General features: G+C 35.6%; 1 protein-coding gene across 1 annotated transcript in view; it reads left to right on the forward strand.

The window, feature by feature from the left end:
- The first annotated feature begins 4,751 nt into the window (after window positions 1–4,751).
- LOC150105460 (2-amino-3-carboxymuconate-6-semialdehyde decarboxylase-like) overlaps window positions 4,752–24,388 on the forward strand; it is a 130,587-nt gene continuing 110,950 nt past the window's right edge. The window contains exons 1-3 of the mRNA XM_090394163.1: window positions 4,752–4,908; window positions 10,295–10,442; window positions 17,663–17,712. Coding sequence (XP_090250289.1) covers window positions 4,846–4,908; window positions 10,295–10,442; window positions 17,663–17,712 — 261 coding nt within the window. The 5' untranslated portion in view covers window positions 4,752–4,845. The remainder of the gene's footprint in view (window positions 4,909–10,294; window positions 10,443–17,662; window positions 17,713–24,388) is intronic.

A 24,388-nucleotide genomic window follows, 5' to 3' on the forward strand; every position in this document is an offset into this window, starting at 1 on the left:
TCTTCACCAATGCCATCTACTACCCACCACCACTAGTATTTTTTGTCAATAAATTGCATTTGTCTGTTTATGCACTTACCAATTTTAATAAATTTATTTCACATCTGAGCAAGACATCAGTTTCCAAAGATAGAAAGAACATTGCAAAACACCTTGCTCATGACATATGAAGATAAATGTTTAACTAACAACTTTCCAAATAACACATTATTATTAATTTAACTTTATGTTTTTTAATTTGTGGGATATCTGAATTTTAATACAGATGTCCTACAAAAGTTTGAAAGTAAAGCATAGAATGAGGAGTTAGATTGAAAAGAGATCATTGTTGCTTCGATGCTAGTCAATAACATTGTTTGAATGTATTCAAAAGGTCTGATGGTTGAATCATGTACACGTCAGAACTATCATTTTCAGAATTGTCAGTGGCTTGATCTCTAGTATGCTGTCAGTCCCGACTGTAAAAGATGTGCATAACCACCCAAACCTTGAATCATCTATTTTAAAATTTGATCTTTAATTGTTTGAATTGCTTGTTCCTCTGCATTTGAAGTTTGCTTTGTTGCTCATTGTTTCCATACAGTTTTATAAGCTTAAGATAATTTTATTATGACATATTTGGTTTTTGTTGAAATTTTTAAGACTAGTTCTAAAACTGCTTCAGAAATTAAAGTTTCACACAAATCCAGTTGCAGCTCACTGCCGGATGTAAATCCCAACCTTTCTTGACACAAACTTGAATAAGACATTCAAGTTTGTTTTAAGAAAGATTGGGAGATAAGAACTTTCACACAACTTTTTATAGTGTAAACCTCTGAAAGTTGTGTGTGTGTTTGTCATAAATGCATAAACAGTAAAAGAGTTTAAAAGTAGTTCAATGATTATGGCTGGTGAGGACCTCCCACAATGAATCATTGGCGATAGTAAAAACAGTTCTAGTGGAAATTTCTAACATTTTAACCTTATTAGTCTTGAGAGAACTTCTAAGCACATATGAACAATTTATTCTCATATTATCATACTAATCTCATCACTTTGAATATGTGATGGAATTTTTTAAGGAAGGTGCCATTCTGATGTTCAACTTTTAATGTTAATGTGAATAGAACATTCCGCTAGAATTTTTGAAATTTTGAAAACATGCAGTTTCTTGCCTCTGTTATATTACAGGACCACCAAAATTTCTTGGCACTCTTGTGTTTCCCTCCACCTTTACCAGTTTTCTCACTCCAAAGTTTACTTCTGTATAATATTTCCATATAGAATAGTTATACAGCAAGAATTAGATATTGGTTATTGTAGATGTTGTCTTTTTGTGGTATTAACTTACAACATCTAAGTTGTAAATTAACATGTAAGTTTAAAATAAACTGTGTATTTTTATTAGCGAAGTTTATTTTGAGCTTACCGACAAATGACGTCATTCTGAATTTAAATCAGTTTTCTAAGATTACAAAAAAAGCACTACTGTCAGTCAAATAACTAGCAGAAACAGTTCAAAATTGTCATAGAAAAAGTAAGAACTAAGAATCCCCATCTGGAGATTGCTATATTATTACTATTATGTGGCATCTCCAATGGAGCCTAAGACTCATTAAGGAAAGGTGCACCACACAATCCACCATCTGTACTGCCCACTAATGATATTTTTATCTGTTAATTGCATGTGTTTTCTGGCTGATTTTACCTGTTTGCATGAAAAACTTGAGTTTCAGGAGGGGGAAAAAACATGCTGTTTCATTATGAGTCTTTAGACTCACTGGAGGTGACAAATAATGATGATAATAATAATAATAATTATGAGATTAGCTAACTGAACTGCAATTGAAAAAAAAAAAGGGATTTTTTTAAATTTTTAATTGCAGTTTGTCTAGCAGCTTCAATCTTAGTTCCATATAAAGATTTGTCTTGTCTTGGAAATTAAATGCAGGTCTTTTCCAATTGAAAGGTGCATTGTCCCATCATTTTTCCAACTGTGTTACAGAGGTGCCTGTATAAGTAATTTAATGATCAGCAAATAAGTCTCCCAAAGTTTGGTTAATTAATGTAGCCATACATTAGTTTACCAAAAGATTTGGGAAATGCTTCATTGCTGTTGCTTACTCAAAAAATAGCTTCTAATTTTGAAATTAATCATTATCAGCTTTAATATTATGTTCCATCACATTTTTGGCCCTTTCCTGAAATTTTTTCACTGTTCAATTACTGTTCTTACTGGTTATTTTACATGGCAGCTAAAATATAATTGTATTTTTTAAGGAAATAACAACATAGACTAATATTAATTACAATAAATTTAATCAGTATTTCTAGTACTTCAGCTAAGTCAAATTGCCATAATCAGAGAACACAGTGCAATATGATATGTGCGTGCACTGGGTGCACCTCATTACACTGGGGAAACGAGGCTGAAGCATGGCAACCAAAAGTAAGCCTAAATAATGTCCCTTAAGTAGGCTAAAATGAGTGTCCTTGGCTATTGGGTTGAAGTATGGAGGATGAGTGTGCCTTCCTAATTTGAGTAGTTTCTTAAGGCTGAGGCACATTCAACAAATAGTCTCTTCTATTCATATTTGCTGTGGAGAAATACAGTGGCCTTCTTCCAGCATATTCTCGGCTGGGTGTCAAAAGTATGGTCAGCAAGTCCTAGATCTGAGTGGCTAGTGGGAAACAGATGTAGTCCTTGTGTTTGTTTGCTGACTTGACTGTTGGCCCATCTAGTTAGTTGGCCATACTAATACAGTAACGAACCCTCTCTTTAGTTTTGTTACATTAATGACATTTTTGCTGTTGTTTCACCTCAATCTGAAAATAAACATACCACTTTCTCACATTGGATCAGTGGCCTTTACCTATTTATTCAATTCACCATGGGGAAAAAAATGCTGGTAGTTTACCATTCTTGGATATCCTTTTTACTTGCACAGCCTCTGGTGCTTTGTCAACCAGTATTTATCAGAAACCTACCTTTACTGGCAGGCACATTCATCAAAAGTTTGCTTGTCACATCTCTCAAAAAATTGGTGTCATCAAGCCATTCATTAATAGAGGATGTAATGTGTGCTCCTCTCCCTCAAGCTTCCAGCAAGAATTTCTCACCATCAAAACTTTAATGGAATTAAATGGTTACAAGTCTCATCAAATCCAGCCGATAACCGAATTCTATGTTCCAATACCTAAGGATTCTTCAACAGACTGTATTCCAATCCAGAGGTGTAGCTAGTGGGAGGGGGGTTCGCCCCGGGCAGCACTTTTAACCTTTTTGAACTTTTGCAATTAATTCTAAAATAGAGTCTCGAGAACTCAGTTCAAAATATTGTAATACTATTACGAATTTTCCTCACAATTGCTGTAAGTGTTGCTAATTGTGAGAGAAGATTTCCTAAATAAAATTGATTAAGAATTACCTACATTGCTATGAAATAGACTTCGTCAATGTCATCGACGATTTTGTTAACAGAAAAGCAAGAAAAACAACATTTTAGAATGTTGAAATTAAAGTTTTATTTCAAAAATAAACATAGTGTTTTCATTTATTTTCCTATACATCGTTTTGACTTTTTGTAGTATTTTTGGTGTGCATTAAGAGGGGCGGCAAAAGCTCTAGCTATGCCACTGTTCCAATCCTTTATATTTTTGGTATCTCTGAACCTGTTGGTAGAATTTTGAAGAAGTATCACCTTATTCGCACATATTTTCCTATCAACAAAAAATCTCATCTGTTACTGTCTACAAAAGACAAACTGTCACTTCTATCTTTATCTGGTGTTTATCAGATTCCTTTTGAATGTAAATTGGCATACTTTGGGCAGGCAGGTCATTCTATGAAAAAAAGAATTAATGAACATGAGTGCTACATTGAATATGCGAAACCTCAAAAGTCTGGTCTGGCACAACATAGTATTAACACTAAACATACTATCCTGTGAATTGAAGCCTGTCTTCTCCATAGAAGCAGTTTTAAATATGAACGCCTTTTCCAAGAAAGTTGTGAAGCCCTTTTACGTTGTCCTAACCTGAATTGGAACGATTAACTTTTTATCTCAAAAGTTTGGGAGATATGCATTTTATTTAAACATCAAAAATAATTTTAATATTATTTATTAATATTAATTTCTGGCTTGTGGCAACTGTTTTTAATTGCTAAACCGATTGCGGCATGTACCTTGTATTCCTGTTCTTTGATATGCTTGTTGTTTCTACATGCTAATGTGCTCTTATTTTCAGTACAAAATATCTGTATGTTTATTACTGTGGTTATTGTGTAATTTTGTTGATTATAGTTATGCCACAGGTACTTTTAAAGAATAGACACAATTGTTTAAATACAAGTTACAATTAATGCTAAAAACAATTATATATTTATATAATATGACAGGAGAGAGAGAGAGAGAGTGTGTGTGTGTGTGTGTGAAAGGGAGAACCTTCTACCAAAATTAAAAAAAACAAAAATATTTAAAGCAATCTGCTTCTTATTAATACACTGTGCTTTTTTTAAAAATTAAAATCATCCCAGGTTTTTTTTTCCACATGTAAGCAGTTCATAAGCCATATTCATACACATGGAATATGTGCATATTGTCTTGTGTATGCTGATGCACTGCAAAATTTTATTATAATATCTAGAAAAATCTCAGTTTATCACAGTTCAAATATTTACCAAAAACAGCAATATAGAACACTTTATCAGTTTCTCTAGCTCAGTAAACATCACTTACTGCACTGATGATGTAGGTGTATGAGTTAAAAAACACTATTCATCAGTTCGAGGTTATCTGCCAGTTTTTGAACTCCAAGGCCATCCATTAAATAACAGTTGAAAGTGAAGAGTTAAAAGAGATAAACATGACTTTCAAAGTTGATCTACATACTCATATTCTCCCTGAAATTTGGCCTAACTTAAAAAAGGTACTTTTATTAATTTATTCAGAAAAATGTCACTTAGGATTGCTAAGTAACTATTTTTAATATATTTTAGACCATTCAATATATATATTGAATAAGCATTACAGTATTAAGTATCAGAAGGCTCTCTGAACACATGCACACACACACACGGTATTTTTGTTCTAATAGTAACCTTTTTAGTCAATAACAGAATTATAGACTATCTGACAAAGTCACAAGAAATTATCTTTCTCTTGATGGGCAAAGACTAAAATTGAAATATAATATTTTGCATAAAGTATTGGTCTTAAAAGATGTGGCTCACCTGAAAGTTAATAAAAAAATTGTAAAATATATACTGTGATAGTTATTTAGCGAGGAGAAAAGAAGAAAAGACATTCTTGATGGTGATGTGTGTATGTGGATACACACACACTGTAGCAGACAGAGCATATGCTTCAGAATGAACTTCCTGCATTTAGCCTTTAAATTCTCTATAGAGTTATATGATGATAATCTATGCTCACATAAATTGTGGTGTACTCTTTAGTTGTGTAGCTAGAAGAAATAATTGCTGGATGTAGGGTAGTAAAGTAATTTGATTTTTCTGCCATCTGCAACAAACATTCATTATCCTTTTTAAAATTTTCCCAGGATTTCCTGAATGCTTTTATTATTGAGCCCCAAGCACTTACTTGATGCATTAGGTTTCTTAGTATAGTAATTTGTCACTTCTGTAAGAATACTAATATCTTTCATTTATCATGTTTTTTGAGGAAATGGATGAAAGAAAGAATGAATGAATGAAAGATGGGCATGGAGGAAAAAGAGTGGGTTGTTTAGAATTGGGTGCCAAAGCAACTAAAGCTCTAAGGATGATAGATTACAGTAGCAAGAAACTTAATCTGAACAAGAGAAAGTTTTTGGTTTTTGTTTCTGTTCACAATAATTTTGGTTTTGGTTGACTATTTTGGTTGAGTGATGCATATTTGAACTGTCTTTTTCATTTTTATTTTTATTATTTGTTTATTTAGGAATATCTGCAAACAAGCACAAACTCTTTTTGGTATATGCTTCATTTGTTTCTCTAAAATGGCCATCTGTCAGTACAGTCTCAAATTCCATTTCTTGGCTGGCTTGATTGGCTAAATGGTTAGCGTACCTGCTCTCAACCAACAGATTGTGGGTTGGAATCCTGCTACAGGCATGGATGTTTGTGATTGTCTTACCTTGTGTACTGCTATAACCTTATCTATATAAGTTATCTTACCTATATATGGTTTTAATGGCTTGAGCCATTAAAACCATAAATCATCATCAATTCCTTGTCTTAAAATATAAAGCTAAGATTTTGTTTCTAAATTCAAACTTTTATTCTTTTAGTTTAAAAAGTTTGATTGTTAAGCATAAGATCTAAATGGTTCAACTTGTTGTTCATCATTACCTAATGTAAGACCACGCCACTCACTGGAGGACTGGAATGTTTAAAAATCATCAACCAATCAAAAATTCCTATTTTTGAATATCCAGTTATTAAATCTCATATTATGATTTGTCCTGCCACCTTACATTAATGTAATCATTCACAGCTTAGAATTCTGTTAATTCTTTACTTGCCTTATAGTATTTACTGTATTTAGTCCAGAATCCTTAAAAAAATAAAATAAAATAAAAACCTTTGCTTTCTTGTTGAAGTTCTTTATTGAAATCTGTCAAATTTCAAATGGCCAATACCAGTTGTAATCTCTATTATTTTGATTTAGAGTTTGGTGAGCCTGAGATTAGTTTCACTACAGTTTGGTACTGTAGGCAAGGTGAGAGTGAACACTGTTGTCAAGTTTATATTTATGTTGACCAAATCATAGAAACTTTGAGACCATCATTTTTTTTGTTTAGATGTGGTTGCTTTATGAAGGTCATATAAGCTGCTTTAAATTTTCTCTCATACCAACCCACAATAAATGTGGGACTTTATGGAAATACTCATAATAATAAGTTATCATTCACTCATAACAAAACATAGTGCAATAATGAAAAGCCCACTTTTTATCTTAAACTTCTACTCCATGTCCAGAGTATACATGAAAGTTCATCTACTGCATTAGTGATGGCATGCAACTGCAAGACATCTGAATGCAAATCAGAACTCTAAGTATTTATTAGTATTTCTTGTTATAAAAAAGGTTCATATTGAATTATTGAAGAGGATAAAATAACACATGTTTATTATTATTATTTTTATTATGGACATCTCCATGGAGTTGAAAGACTCATCACAAGAGGGCCATGCTAATTTATTCACACATTACTGATCGTACTTGTTCAATGTCAGCACAACCACCTTTGGCAGCCCATTCTAGTCATTCACCATGCTCCAAGCAAAATATCTACTCTCACAAATTATCTTCAGGGATGAAATATCACAGTGATTAAACTTTTTAATTATTTCTCTGTGCTGTACTCATTCATTATGAGCATAAACATAAACACTCATATTTTTTCCATGCTTGCCATACTGTGGGGGGAGGAGGTATGGAAAGTTCTGATAAACACTTAGAACAAAAATGATATGTAAGCAACTGATATAACCACAAGAAAGAGCATACCAGGATATGAGAATATAAGAATGTAAGTTATCTTAATAACTCTGCTCCTAATATGGTTATATCTTTAATATCATGTTTATCATAACTTTCCAGACCCCCCCTCCCATATTATTATTATTCAGGGCCTCCATGGAGTCAAAAGACTCATCGTGGGAGGTCCTTCATAGGAAACACAAAGTCTATCATACCGCTCATTGACCGTTCTTGCTCTCGCCACTCTATCAAGCAATGCATTCCATGGTTCAACCACCCTCCATGCAAAGAAACCACTCCTTATCCTCTTGCTCACAGCTTCCTTTTTGCAACTTCCAGGGATGGCCCCTTGTCATTGCTCCTTCCTGCTTTTCCACCAAGTGAAAGAACTCCCCAGAGTCAACCCAGTAACTATCTCTCAACTTAAAAGTCTCAATCATATCACCTCTCCTTCTATCTACCAAACTCTGCAGTCCACATTCCCTCAGCCAATCCTCATAACTAACATTGTACAGTCCCAAAATCATCTTTGTTAACTCTCTCTGCACCCTTTCCACAGTTAATTTATCCCCTTCAAATCCTTGGGACTAAATTTGAGAACAATGGTCTAACTGTGGTCTGATCAGGATCTTATACAATGGAACAATAACTCTTTTATCTCTGCAGGTCACCATCCTTCTTAGTATTGCAGCAATCCTCTGAGTTACCTTCACCACCTTTGCAATATGTTCCCTGAATTTCAGTTTTCTATCATCCATCACCTCCAGATCTCTTATATCCACTACTTTCTCCAGTACAGCTCTTCCAATGAAGTATACAGCCTCCCATCGATATATCCCAAACTTCAACACTTTATATTTTGCTACATTAAACCGACCCCCCCCATTGATTTGCCCATCTGTTCGGTTTATTCAAATCCTCTTGCAAAGCTGCCGCATCTGCGCTATTACTAATAACCTTTCCCAGCTTCACATCATCTGCAAACAGCTGAATATCCCCCTGCAATCCATTGACAATGTCACTGATATAAAGGTTAAACAATACAGGTCTCAGTACTGAGTCCCACAGGACTCAGTACTGAGTCCTGTGGGACCCCACTTGTAACCTTCTGCCTCCTTGATATTGTCCCACCATTACACAACTCTCTGATAGCTATCAGACAGCCAATCCTGAATCCAGTTGACTAGCCTGACTTCTAAACCCATGTGCTGCAACTTAAATATCAGCTTATCATGTGGCACTCTGTCAAATGCCTTTGCAAAATCCAAAAAAATGGCAGTATATGCCTTCCCCTCATCATCTGCTCTTGTCACTTTATTATAAGGGGTAATCATATTACTAAAGCAAGCGTACCCCCTTAACAAATCCATGCTGACTCTCACAGATAACGTTACCCTCACCTGTGCAATGCTGTATACGGTCCCTCACTAATTTCTCCAAGATTGACACAAAGGAAATTTTTCAGTATAATGCAAATAGAGAGAGATAGGGAGAACTAGAGGTCACCATTGAAAGTTTTATAAGTGTATGGTTAGTAAGTGTGTGTGCCAATTAGATTTTTTACTTGGAAAGTGGCGAGTGGATGGAATGGATTTCCAAAATTAGTTGTGATTGCTCTGACAGCTATTGAGTTTAATGAGAGGTATAATAGGTATTGCATGTATAAAAGTTAGCGTGGATCTCCCATGATGAGTCTTCTGACTCCACAGAAATACTCGTATAATAATAATAATTATTATTATTATTACATATTATTGATGAATTTCTCAAGAAATTAAAGGAAATATAATTTACATACCATTAATAGATGCTCACTGAGAATGAGAGGAAAATTATACAAGATGACTGGGAATCCCCTGGAGATGTACAAAAGCATCAACTATGCCCATGGGTATATTGAATAATGCTTACAATGAGGCAGTTTTGAAGTGAGATTATGGTCATTTGAGATTCACCACTAAAGAAAATTGCTGCCACTGAACTTATTTAAGATATTCAAATTCAAGGCTTTCCCCACAAGCCTTGAATTTGAATTCAAGCCTTGAAACAATGTTGTTACTGCCACAACAGCGCCCTTTCAGGTTTCAAACCTGGGACTTCACAATTATAATTTTTTCTACAACCTCTTTTTACAGTTCTTGTGTAATTTCATTAGTCATTCATTTTACCTCAAATCATGTTTTATTTTTCACTTAAGGAATGCATTTTGCCATTTGACAATACTTCTTAACCTCCCTTTTTTAACTGCTGATGTTTCTCTTACAATTTTTCCACTCATAGAACACTACTCCAAGTTGATTTTTAAGATTATTATGATCACCTGTCTTTCATCCTCCAATGGCATTTATAGCTTATGGCCTATAAATCTGCTACCATCCACAGTGGCAGCCCTTAACACTCTCAGAAAACAACAATTCTTTATAGATGCGTATGTCTTTCTGTGTTCAGATGCAGTTCATCACACATGCGGTTCTCTTCTATTATCAAATGCAATCCAAGCATTTACATCTTCCACGCCTATCTTTTGACACATTCTTGTTGTGATCTCAGTCATTATTGCTACTTTCCTCCTCAATCATACATTATCCTATTTGGACAATACACTCACTATCTTTCTTCTCACACTTTGGTCGTGCACAATTCCTAACATTTTCCTCAGATTTCTTGCCACCTGATTCACACTCCTCCTCAGGTATATAAAATTAATATCTTAATTTTTAATATTAATAAATTAAAAATAATTAATCTATAAAATCATCTCTCACGTGGAATGTGGTAGAATAGGTGAATTATTATTTCTCTTTCTTTATTTTGTAATATTCATTTAGAGGTATGGATATGGTGGTTGGATTCATATGCAACATTGTTGTGAAAGAGAACAGGCAAACATGGTTCGAGATGATGGACGATTATTTAGGGTTGTTGACAAAAATTCTTGGTGTCCAGAGATGAGAATCAAAGATATGGATGCATCTGGTAATTATTATTTATTTTGTTACATTAAAATTAATATTTTCTTTAAACATGATAAACTTTGTTTTTTAAAGTGCAATACAATCTAAAAATAAGAATCTAATGAAGTGCATAAAGTCATGATTTATTTTCTCAGTTTTTTTAATACCATTTGAATCTCAAATACCATTACCAAATACCATTTTAAATTTAAAAATTGAAATTTGGAATACCATTTGAAAATACCAGTTCAAATACCATTTGAACTGCATTAGTGAGATTAGCTAACAGCTGATGTCATAGTTACAGGGATAGAATGAGATGGATTTAGTATTTTCAGGCAGGGTAGAGTATGCAGGACAGGGGATAATACAGATGAAATGCAGCCAACAAGATTGATCAGTTGGGCAGATAGCAATTCTTTTGAGGCAATCCAGTGTAAGATCGAAACCAATGGGACAAAATATAAAATTGGTTGCTGCTATAGACAAGGGGATGTCAGGAATGAATCAGCACATTAGTATCATGCGATTTGAGTTATTATTATGGGGACTTCAGCTTCAGAGACATAGATTGGAAGAAAGATAGATCACATGGCAGGAACAAAATGCAATTTATACGCTTACTGAGAGATAATTAATTGAAACAGAATGTGAACAAAAGGGACTCGAGGTCATGTATCTTGTTATAGGATCAGGAGACCTGTCCATAACTAAGGAGGTTACATTGCCTCCAATTGGGGGAATTGATCATGTAGTCTTGACTTGGAATATAATATGTGGAACTTTCAGTTAAGAAAGGATATATGTAGAACTATAAGTCAGATGATTATGAAACACTTAAGAGGCAGCTTGAAGCAGTACCATGGCATAAAGTTCTGCAAAGGAAGGATGTTCACAGTGGATGAGTGGTATCATTAGATATGAGCTACAAAAGGGAAGAATGTTTTGGAGGGTATATAATGAGAAAGGTGACCAGCTAACTCATGAACAGTACAAGGATCAGGCAAGAAAGATGACCAGCATGGTAAGAAAGGCAAAATCAGATTATAAGAGGAAATCCTCCCAGGGTTTTTTCTCATTGTGTGGCAGGTGAGAGGGGGGGAATGACTATGGAAGGATAGCTTTGATGAATGCAGATGGTGGAGAGGTGGCAGGGGCAGTTGAAGTTGTTGAGCTGGTGGGTGATTATTTTGCAAGGCTGTATCATCCAAGTGAAAATATTGTTATGACAGAGGTGACGTGGACTGATGTGAGAGCAGGGATTGATGAATCGGGAGTACTTGGAATGTTGCAGAATCCGAATGCAAATACAGCAGTGGGATTGGATGGGATATCGGCTCACAATTTAAGAGCATGTGCAAGGGAACCATGAACTCTTTGACTGGGCTGTTTCATTTGAGTCTCAGCTCTGGCAAAGTCCCAGGAGAATGAAAGGAGGACAAAATAATTCATTTGCATAAAGGAGGAGATCTAAGTCTGTGCTGGTAGGTTGTGGACGATCAGTGTTTTGGGAGTAGTGGTGAAAGCTGGAGAAGTTGGTCAGGGTGAGAGTTCAGAAATGAATGGATAGGAATATGATACTCTGAGGGGCAGCATGGTTTTGTGAAGGGTAGGTCATGCCTTAGTAATCTGTGAACTTTTTATAGTCTGGTGACAGCTAAGTTGGATGGGGGAGGGGTGGCTACATGGTGATGCTGGATTTTGTGGGGCCGTTTGACGGGATGCCACATAGGACTCTATTTTCCAAACTGCAACAAATGGGGATGATATTAAACTGGTGATTTTGGTGTGTGTGTATGGGGGGGGGGGGCTGATGGACAGATACTAAAAAGTAGTATATGGAGGAACAGAGTAGGGAAGAGGGTGGGTGACTGGTGGTGTGTTGCAGTGCTGTGTGCTTGGACCACTGCTGTTTTGATTTGTACATAGGTGATATGGGAAATAATCTGAAGGGGGGGATATTCGGTAGTTTGCTGGTGATGCAGAATTGGATGGGCTAGTTGTTAATCAGGGTGATGTGGAGAGCTTGCAGGATTGACTAGGCTGACAGTGCAGACAAAACATAATGGATGTTGGTTTAATGTAGAAGAGAGTGCGATAATGCATTTTGAGACACAGGGATTCGAGCTGTGTGCAGCATTGAGGGAACTACTCTGGGAAGTTGATGGGGCTAGGGATTGGGTGATAGTAGATAGTTCAAGTTTAAGGGGCATATTTCCATAGTAGCCAGGGTAACTCACAAGATTACTTGGTTGTTGAAAAACACACTGACAGAGTATAGATAAGGGAGTTGTCATTCCTCTTTATAATGCCTTGATACAACCACATTTGGATTACTCTGCACAGGTCTGGTCATCTGGGTGTCTTGGGGATAAGGATGTTGGTGGAGAGGATCCAAAGGTGAGTGACCGAGGTGGTCTTTGAAATACTTCCTGTGGGGATGGATTGAGAATCTGTGGATTGCAAAAGTTTGTTGATGGGATTGATGCTAAGGAAAGCACTTGGTTAGAGGGAACAGAACAGGAGGTCATCCCTAAAAGTTTGCCAAGGTTGTGAGGACTAGAATTTTTGCTTTGAGGGTAGTGAATGAATGAAATGGGTTACTTGAGTCAGTGGTAAGTGCTTTGTCTGTTAATGGTTTTAAGAAGAGGTACAATAGATATTGTATCATAAATTATATATTTAGTTAATCCTTGATCCAAGTGTAAGCAAACAAAGTCTGCACCTATAGTATCTTCAGGACTGAGGCAACTTGCGGTAAAGGTGGACTGAGTTCTCATCACTTTCCTTAGCATCCCATAATGCAAAGCAAACTCTTCAGTGGGAGCCAGACCCAGAGGTGAGGTGATACCAAGGTTGAAGCAATGCAGAAGTCATATTTCCATATGCCAGTTGCCAAAAGGTGTCACACCTTATTATTAAATTACTCTGGATTACAGGTTACTAAGAATTTAGTAACTTGTAAAAAATGCAATAATTTTTTAAACTTTAGTTCAAATAAATTTTAACTTTAATTAAAATTCATTTTAATTTGGTTAGCAATTTGGGTCGATGAGAAGGCTTATAATCCCTGTATCATTATATTCATCGATTAAAGTGAAGTGGCTTAATCAAAATTTGCTTTACCTTTTGAGAATTTTTTAAATATTCGGTTTTTTAACAATTATCCTGCCTAGTCAACACTCCCCCCGCCCGGTTTGTTACATTTAGCGAACCAACGTGTGCCCATTCTGTCAAAATTTATTTAAGAAATTTCAAATAATTTAAATTTTTATTATCATAAAAGAACCACACATGCCTGGATCGTTACAGAGGTGCTTAGATAGAAATTGCATGCAGGTGGCAAAGACCCTAGCGCCGGTTCTGCCTGAGGCACACCACCAGTGACTTTCCCTTTCCTGGATATTGCTTCTCCCATACACAACTTGTTGATACCTATCAGATGGCCAGTCTCCAATCTAATATCCAATGCCATCCACTCTAGTTTGACTAACAACTTATCATGCAGTAATATATCAAAAACCTTTGTGAAATCTAAGTATATTACTGTGTATCCTTCTCCTCTGTCGAAGGAAGCAGTCACCTTATTGTAATAAGTAAGTAGATTACTAAAACATGACCTCCCTTTAGCAACATGTTCTCCATAAGATAATACCATTGTTATCAACCCAATTCTGGATCCTAGTTCTCACAAGCTTCTCCAATAACTATCCTATATATATATATAAAACTCTTAAATTCTTATTGCATATTAAAACATATCTATGGCCATTCTAAAATTACATAATATGGGCTAAAGAAAAATCTCTCATTTTTTGTCTCAAAGTTAAATTCAAACCTGAAAGATGACAAATTCTATACAACACTTACTCAACATAGCATTCAGCTAAAAGTTGTGTAGTTTCACTTGATCATATGTGAACTTCCTGCTTTTATCTTCCTATATTTTATTAACGTCTTTATTTTGTTTTTACTCATTCATTTATTTTGTCTTATTTCTCAAATTCCTTAGAATGCAGTAACAGTTAATGATGTCACTTCACTGATATACTTACATATGACATCTTTTAATAAGCAAGTTTCCTTAAACACATCTTTTCTTCATTTTGCCATAAGCATAAAGATAATCGCTGTGACAACAGAAGTACATTTAATTAAGCAGTTATTAAAGGCACTTCCAGTCAAAGAATATTACTGCAGATATTTCATCTTGCTCCTTGGAACATTTACAACTTGCTTCTTATTAATTACATAACATTTTCACTAATATACGAAGGTCGATACTTCATACTGTCCTCCAATATAACTTCATAGTTCCTCATTGGAGAGTAGATAAAGATGCATATGAAAACTTTTCTGAGATCACAGAACTTAACTCCATAGTTCTTCTTTCTTTCCAGCTCTTCCCTTCTTGCTTACTTTCTTGCATTATTGTTAACCAGCAACAGTTGTTCTAAAAAACTCACTACTAACGCACATGTCCATTACTGAGAGTCAGAGTGAACAGGTGAAAAAATGGCTGTCATTACTACAGCACTTACATGTTGTAATAGTATATGACATAGGAACACTACTACAAACAGACATACATATACATGTGCAATATTATTTCTGTGCAATCCCTAAGGATTACAATATACAGTAAACAAATTTACTACTTAAATGTACACTGAAGTCTCCTTTGTATGGCCACCATTTAACCAGATTGCAGTATCTGGTAATACTAATGTATACAAATGTATTTTAAAATATAAACAAGTCTAAAAAAATATATACACCCTCTGTCCAAAAAGAAACCAAATTTTTGGTTTCTTTTTGGACAGAGGAATAGAAAATAAAACAGGCCAATTATAATTATTCAGATAATTTATTTCAATCAATATACTCTCCCTCAGCTTCGATACAGCATTTGGCACCGTCAATTAATTCGTTAAATGAGTTTTTTTATATCGGTTTTTGGGATACTGTTGAGGGTTGTGGTTACAGCCGCTTGAACGTTTTCAATGGTGTCATATCACTTTCTTTTCATTGGCAAATGAAATCGGAGGAAGAGAAAGAAGAGTCACAGGGTGCTAAATGAGGTGAATATGCGAGTTTGAGTCCTTATGAGCGGTTTTAATGAGGTCCTTGCAGTGTTCATTTCGATAGATTTTTTGGTCGTTGGCCAACAAATCACGAATTCAATTTACGAAGGCCCAAACTCTCGGTCAAAATGTTGTGCACAGTTGATTTTGGAATCCCAATTCATCTTCAGTCAATCTCACAGAGGATTTTGGGTTTTCTTTTATGAAATCACACACTTTTTGGATGTTAAGTTTGCTCAGTCCAGTTTTTGGACTGCTCGGCTTTTCGTCGTCCTCAAGCATCTCACGACCACTTTGAAATCGCTTAAACCCACTCGTAAACTTGAATATGGGATAAGCATTCATCACCGTATGCTTTTTGAAGCATATGATGCATTTCAGTGTAACTTTTACCAAGTTTAACACAAAAGTCAATCGCAGCTCTCTGTTTAAAACTCATTTTCCAACCGTTCGTCAAAACACACTATCACTCTTGGCACTATAACTCGGCTTCTAATGAAACAGTTGACACAACACTAATGAAGGGTGCCGCTTTCAACAACAAAAAGATACAACAGTTTCTTCTATTTTCGAAAAGTTTGGTTTCTTTTTGGACAAAGGGTCTTAAAGGCACTTTAAGACCCTCTGTCTTAATATTGCATTTTTTTATTCTCATCATTACATACCATGTTAGCCATATATATATTAATATGTCTGCAGTTCTAGGGACCAACTGACCAGTTGTGGCCGGTGAAAATTTTAAGTGGGGGGGGGGGGTGCTGCATATACAAAATAGAAAACTAAAAAACTATTTTTTCCTAATCAGTAACCAATTTATTAATAAATAAATTAATATTAAAAAATTGCTTTATTAAAAATATTTCACCCTCACCACAAACAAACACCAATAATAAAAGTTTCGTATCTCACAAAAATAACGCGGAAGCATATGATACACTGCCCAACCAACCAGTGTCGGAATGACCTTGTAACATGCAATCACAAGTGCAAATGATTATCGGCGAGCCTTTCTGCATTTCGCCAAACGAAATAATTCTCACATTGCATTAGATCGCAGTGTATTTGTTTCATGTAATGATAATTGAAAAAAATATAATTCTTTTCATATTTTCAACAGTGATATTCATCATAATTCAGCCTTGTATCTATAATAAATAAATAATTATATGTTATTTTAACAGAATAAAATAAGGTTTGCAAAAAATAGTTCACCCCCGCCATGTACACGCACCAATAATAAAAGTTTTGTATCTCACAGAAATAATGCATGGAAGCATATGATACAATGCCCAACCAAGCAATGTTGGAATGATGTACTTTGATTATTCGGTGAATTTGATTATTCTGACACTGCGTTAGATCGCAGTGTATTTGTTTTGTAATCTAAAGCATTAATCGAACAATTCTAATTATTAACTATTCACTCACTGTCGAAACATAAGCTGTAACCTTTAACATGTTGTATTGCATTTATATAATGTTGTAAGCATTGTTATTATTTATAAACACAAACAAAATTTAAATTTTTCATTTTTTCCTTGGGGGGGGTACTGCAGTGTCACAGTGCTTATGTACGGGCCGCCACTGCAACTGACAATAAGCCTTTCTTCTCTGCCTGAACTACTTTGTTTTATGAAGCATTTTAAAATTTCAGTGTGGAGTCTTATGGAAGATTGATACCTTGACTAGGAGAGTATAAGTATCTGAGGGACAGAAAAATTAAAGAGAGAGGAAAAAAAAATATTAACAGCTGACTTCCACATTGTCGCAGACCCATCAGTTAGGAATTGGAAATGAGAATTTGTTTTAGAAAGTTTGTATAAGAATTTACAACTGGATTACGTAACTAGTATGTCTTCAAAGATGAAATTTTAAGCAAAAGTGAATCCTATGGCTGAGAGATCAATAGTGTAATTAAATAGAACAGCATCAAAAAGATGATTCTCAATAAGCTTCAGTGTTCAAGAAAATACTAAAAGAAAATACCAACCAATAACAAAACTATAATAACAGTTTTGTTATTGGTTGGTATTTCTGTAAAACACCCTGTGTACACATTTCCAGATTCATGAATTATCAAAAAAATAGATAATTTATACCTCAAACATTACATTTGTATCACACTCTTAATTGTAATATTTTTCATCTTCAAATTTAGGTGTTGATGTTCAAGTAATATCAACTGTACCAGTCATGTTTAGCTATTGGGTAAGTAACAGGCATTCAAACAACCTTGTAAGTCTTGCTTTTAAATGATTTATGCTTAATTATTTTCATCATTGTACTTTTGTAAAGCCAGGACTCAGTGTAGGAGGTGCACCTAATCTGTGATAATGTTTATCATCTGCACTTTAAATTCATTTTCAGTTTTTGCACTAGCCATGCCATCCTCAGTATGCAAAAAACTTATTTTAAAGGCTCTTCAAATGAAGGAGTTGGCTGATTTCATAAATTGAGTCCATGCAAACAGGCTAGAAGAACACACAATTAAAAACATGACGTTAACTTGACAACATTTGCTGTTTCAGCTGTGATTTAAAACAAATTAACCTAATCCATGCAAATTGCTTTTTTCATTGGTCTAATTTTGAATTCAGGTACTTATCAAGTTGTCTAAAACTGTCATCATATCACGTTGAAAACAACATAAACTGGTGATAATTTGAAGTTTATGTTTTGACATATGTTCTACACACACACACACATACACACTGACATCAGTTGCATTAAATTGAACATGGATTCATTGTGAATGACCTTAGGCAGGGAATTTATTTCATCACCCAGTGTGAAAATGCTGTCCTGCTTATTTGAGAAGGCCTGAAGTGACTCGAAAAATTTAAGTGTTTATTCTCTAGAACAGATTTCTAGATTATGTAATGAATAATAAAATAAATATAAAAAATATTAAGAATAATACTGCTGAGCCCTTTCTAGTGTTTTTTGTGAATCCCACTTATAAAGGTTTATTATTATCATTACGTAACACCTCCAGGGAGTCTAATGACTCATCACTCTACAACTCTACAACAGAGGGCACTCTACAACTCTTTCTCCACTGCTCAATCCAATAAACTACCATCATCTACACCAGTGCCATCTATACCACCCATCATCATCACCAGTATTTTCACAGACAATCAAACATCCATGCCCATGGCAGGATTCGAACCCCAACCTTTTGGCTGGAGAGCAGATACGCTGACCACTCGGCCAACCAGTCTAGCTTCAAAAACCTCATGCATTTAAGGATACTAGGATAACACATCACCTTTATCAACTGCTATCCTCCCAGGTATTGCATCATCATCAAACAGCTGAATTCCCCCCCCCCCCTATATGTTCCTTATTAGTTTTCTTGATTCACCTGGATTCCACTCCACCATATACTACTCTCTGTTGTGTCTGTCTTGGTAGCCCCCCCCCCCGCATGCTACCAGCTGCATATCCATTCCTATTTGCTTTGACTTTTTGATTAGTTTTCCATATGGGTTTTCTCTTCCTTTTTTTTTTTTATTTTAAAATTTATTTTTAAATGCCTTAGTATTTTTTTCTTGACTTACATGTTCTTGTTTATTAATTTCAAAACTTCTCCCACTTTGACCTACATATACCTTTCTGTAAGAACAAGGAATCTTGTTTACCCTTGTATAATCTTCTTTGTAGAATGAAACATTGTCTTTAGGAGAACACAGGAAAAAGAAAGAAGAGAAGGAAAAAGCGAACTCACAGCACATATCCTCAGAATGTCACACGGTAAATTGGAAAGCTTCCTCCATGCCTTACTTAGAAGAGAATCATTTTTTCAGATTGTTCAAAGAATCTTCTGAGGTCATTCACTCGCAAGCACATTGAATAGAATCCAAGGACTTGTACTTCATGATATCTCCTATTCCAGCAATCACGTATAGTTTTCAAAACAATGTATAGACTGTGCATGATGTGCCTAATGATACATTTGATTAAGCTATCAGTCCGGTATTTTTCAGTTTATAAAAATAATGGCTGTTGGGAAACATTTGAGTTTTTTTTTTGTTGTTGTTGTCATTGTTTTGTTGTGTTAAATATCTTCCTGAAGATACTGTCAGTCATATAGACAGCTAAACATGTCTGAGAAACATTTAGTTTTAATGATTAAAAAAGTCTGAGTCAAAACCTGTTTAACTGTTAAAGTTTGATATAAATCTACTTGTAATGAATTACTTCAAAAAAAAAAAAAAAGAAGCAGTTGCCACCTTTAGAAAAAGATGCAAGATGCATGTGTCATGAAAGGACAGTATGAAACTTTTGCATTTGCTCAACATGATCGTGCTCATCACCTTCCAGCATGTACTTTATACTCCTTATGCATCTGATTGGCACTAAATGTCTTGCACCTCCTCAATGACGTTTTCTTTTCCATCACAGCTTGCTTGATTTTACTGTTCGTTCATTTCACCTCTACTTTATTTATTCGCTTAACTCTTGGCATGTAGTTATACGGTTTGTATCAAATGCTGTCTTATGAATTCCCATGCATTGTCAATATTCTTTTCTAGACGGCTTGTCCCAACACATTGATGCAAGTGGACTATGGTTCCTATACCCCACCTTTAATTATACATATTTAATTGTACCTATATCTTTTTTTGGCAATAACCTTTTCTTGTTTCACGCTTTCCCAAATAAGTACCTCATGACCACTCTGACCAACCAGCAGCAGTGTTAATACCTCATTAACAATCACATTTTGTGAAGAGATCACCAAATCCAACACTAAAACCTTGAGCTGTTTTATCACATGCTGCTACTTAAGATAGTTATCCCTCATAAATTCAATGAATTCACTCTCCTTCTACCTATACACTGTCTCCTCTTTCCAATCTACATTCATGTAATTAAAGTCTCCTATCAGGATCACCTTCTTTTTACATACCCAACCAATTTGCCTAAACATTTCAAAATTAATATTCTCTACATTCCCTGGCCTATACCAACATCCCATCAGATATACTGATCTGTAAATTTTGACTTCGCACCACACAGATTCAAAAGCTGCACATGCTGCCATTTTCAATTTCCACTCTTTGTGGACACAATTTCTCTGCAGTCCTTACCAGTACTTCATCTCATCTTTTCACCTTCCTATCCTTTTGGAAAATTGTATATCCTTCCATTTCTGTTTGAAACAGTATACCCTCCTCAGGAAGCTAAGTTTCACTTACTAGTTATCTTTGGGTGTAATGACTCAATCATTGCAACAAACTCAGCTCCCTTATTTCAAATAATCCTTACATTTGTATAACAATCATAGCATAACAACTTTGTCTTTGAGACCATCCCACTAACACCAACATTCTCTACTCTAACCACTATAATATATCTCTCTCTCTGTAGTATAGTATACACACACTCTCTCTCTCTCTCTCTCTTTGGTCTGACTACTCCTGTTTCCACAATACTGACTCTGATTGTCATTCATCTCATCTCATCTCCACATTTATGCATTCCATCACCTTTTATCTCTGCAATCCCATCTTCAGCCTAGATCCACCTTCTTTCCTGTCCTACAACCTGTTTGACTGTGCTATCCGGCTTTACAATCATCCTTTAATCATTAGAACACTTCTTGATTCTGCGCATAATTCTCAACAAATAATAGCTTCTTTTAATGTCCAGCACCAAACCCATACAAATGCAGACCTTCAACCTTAAACCATTCCAACTTTTCTTTAAATTCAGTCCACATATTCACAAACTATATTACAGAGCCAAACCTGGCTCTGTAATATAGTGTACACTCCCCTTTTCTCAAGCACACATGAGGTCATCCCTGCAACATTCCACCTGTGCAATTCTAGTTTCCCTGTCCCAACACACTAAGTGAGTGTGTCGGGACAGGGAAAAACAGAAAAACAATTGTCTCTCCAAATGCATGTGCCCTTCTTCATTCAAATGCAATCCATTTCTTGCATACTGCTCCCTTCTATCCTCACATATACTACACGCATCCACATATTCCATGCCAGGCCCTTTTCCTGCACATTCTTGCTATCATTACATTCATCACTGCTCTTCTCTTCCACTCTACATTATGTTTGAAGTATTTTTTTTCTTTTTTATATTGATCCCATATCCAAGAGATCAAGGGACTATAGTCACATCAGTACACCATGTGTGGCAAAAGTCTTTCAAATTACTTTGAAAGACTCTTAAATCAAACAAGCAGTGACAAGCCATAGTATATAATTTCAAGAGAAATGCAAAATTGGAACATTTCAATACTTGGTGTAGAAAAAAAGCTGTGAAAACTTGAAATGTAGAAAGGCTGCTGGAATAAGTAATATTCAACCAGAAATGCTCAAATATGGAGGTATAAAAGTTTTGCAGTGGATATGCTGCAGAATTCAGAAAGTATAGTCAGGACGTCAAATTTCAGATGACTGAATTAGAGCTCCTGTTTGCACCTGAGAATATCTTCAGGACTGAGGCAAGGTGGTGCATCTGTTGGCAACTCGTAGCAAAGGTGGACCAAGCTCTCATCACTCCCTGTCTCAGCATCTCCCACCATGCAAAGCACACTCCTTGCAGATCGCTCTTTACTAATATACTCATCCAAGATGTTCTTACTCTTCTTAGAAACAAGATTTCAAAAAAGATGTTCTCTTTACTTTCGCACATTCTGCAAGGAGATGTGCTTTGCATGGTGGGAGATGCTGAGACAAGGAGTGATAAGATCTTGGTCCACCTTTGCTATGAGTTGCCAACAGATGCACCACCTTGCCTCAGTGCTGAAGATATTTTCAGAAATCCTTTATCCAAGTGTGAGCAAATTTTGTTTGCTCACACTTAGATAAAGGATTAAACTAAATTTATTATTGAAAGATGGAGAGAAAAAAATGGTGAGAAAAGTACTTGTCAATAAATCTTCCCATATCCTCACTACTGCAGAAGAAAATATCTTTTCAAAAGGCCTCAGTTTTGTCCTCCTTCCAAAATCATTTCCTAGAGAATTTTTTCTCACTAAAATAGAAAAAAGCTGCTTCTCTACCACTAACCAAAGACACAAATTTACTTCACATGGAAGCCATCTTTGTGATTAACAATGCAAAATCCCCTACAGACAACATTTGTATGTCTGTATGTCCTTAATAAAACAGACTACTGCAATAAAATCTTGGATTTATTATAGTCAGATACTTACTCTCAACTTGAGAGAGACCCCACAAGAGTTTATTTTTCACTTGGTTAGACTATAATAAATTTAGTTTAATCCTTTATCCAAGTGTGTGCAAACAAAGATTACGCCTGAAAGCATCTTCAGGACTGGGGTAAAGTGGTATAACACCGGGCAACTCCTTGCAAAGGTGTAGCAAGCTACCAACACTCCTATCTCAGTATCTCCCGTAATGCAAAACACATCTCCTTGCAGATATGTATAATGTTATGCATTAAGGGAAGGGCCACTACCAGACTAGTTTTGACCTTTATCGAGGTCTCTTCAGTGGGAGCCAGGCCCAAGTGGAGACACCAAGGCAGAAGCATTATCAAGGTCATCTCCTCCTCCTATAGGAGCTGTCAAATGGTGTGCCACCTTTTTATTAAATTACTCTGGATTTAGAGAAAGATGTTAAAAGTTTATTTAACATCTTTCTTAACCTGCAACTGCTGCACTGTGGAACAGTCTCCCACCTACTGTGTTTCCCAAGGAATACAATTTAAAGTCATTCAAATCAAATGTAAACAAATTCCTCCTTTTCTAACCCACCACCACCCATACACAGTACTAATGTACTATAGGTTGACCAACCAACATCCTGTGTATGGGCTCAACATAAAAAAAAAAAAAAAAATATATATATATATATATATATATATATTATTACGGGCAACTCCAGGGAGTCATTAGACTCATCGAGGGAGGCCCAAATCATATTCATCACAATTATTCGACATTCATACAGTATCTATCATACCTCGCCTTAAACTCATTCACTGTCACGGCATCCACCACAGAGTCTGGCAGCCCATTATACTCATTCACCACTCTAAAAGTAAAGAACCCAGCTCTAACACCTTTACTAACCACACTTTTGCCCAGTTTCCATGGATGTCCCCTAGTCCTCCCACAACCAGCCCTGTTCTCAAAAATATCTTCTGAATTAATTTTATAGAACCCCTTCAGTAATTTGAATGTCTTAGTCATATCTCCCCTCCTCTGCCTATCAACCAGTTTTTGCAACCCACAAATCCTCAACCTGTTCTCATAAGGTTCATTCCACAGACCTGCTATCATCTTGGTCACTCGCCTCTGGATCCTCTAAACATCCTCCCTATCAAGAAGAAACCTAGGTGAATAAATCTGGGCACGGTAGTCGAGATGGGGTCTTATCAAGGCTCGATACAGAGTAACTATAACCTGCTTGTCAACATATTCTTCAGCAACCAAGTGATTTGATGAGCTGATTTGGCCACTTTTGCAATGTGTCCCCTAAATTTCAATTCCTTATCCAGCAACACTCCTAAATCTCGTGCCTCATCAATTTCCTGGAGTACGGTTCCACCAATGTAGTAATCTGCTGCTAATCTTTTCACCCCAAAATGTATAACCTTACATTTTGCCACATTAAATTGACATCCATTTTCCTTAGCCCAGACCTCCAATCTATCCAAATCTTCTTGCAAAATTTTGACATCGTCTGCATTCACTATTGACCTACCCAACTTTGCATCATCCACAAACAAATGAACTGTTCCTCTCAGATCCTTTCCTATATCATTAATGAACAAATTAAACAGCAGTGGTCCAACAACAGATCTTTGTGGCACACCACTAGTCACAGGCTGTCTTGTGGACTCTACTCCTGAATAAACCACTCTCTGATATCTCTCAGTCAACCACCCT

This window comes from Typopeltis vanoorti, chromosome 6, assembly GCF_054136105.1.
Source record: "Typopeltis vanoorti isolate ZY-2024b chromosome 6, IOZ_Tvanoo_1.0, whole genome shotgun sequence".
NCBI classification, from domain to species: domain Eukaryota; kingdom Metazoa; phylum Arthropoda; class Arachnida; order Uropygi; family Thelyphonidae; genus Typopeltis; species Typopeltis vanoorti.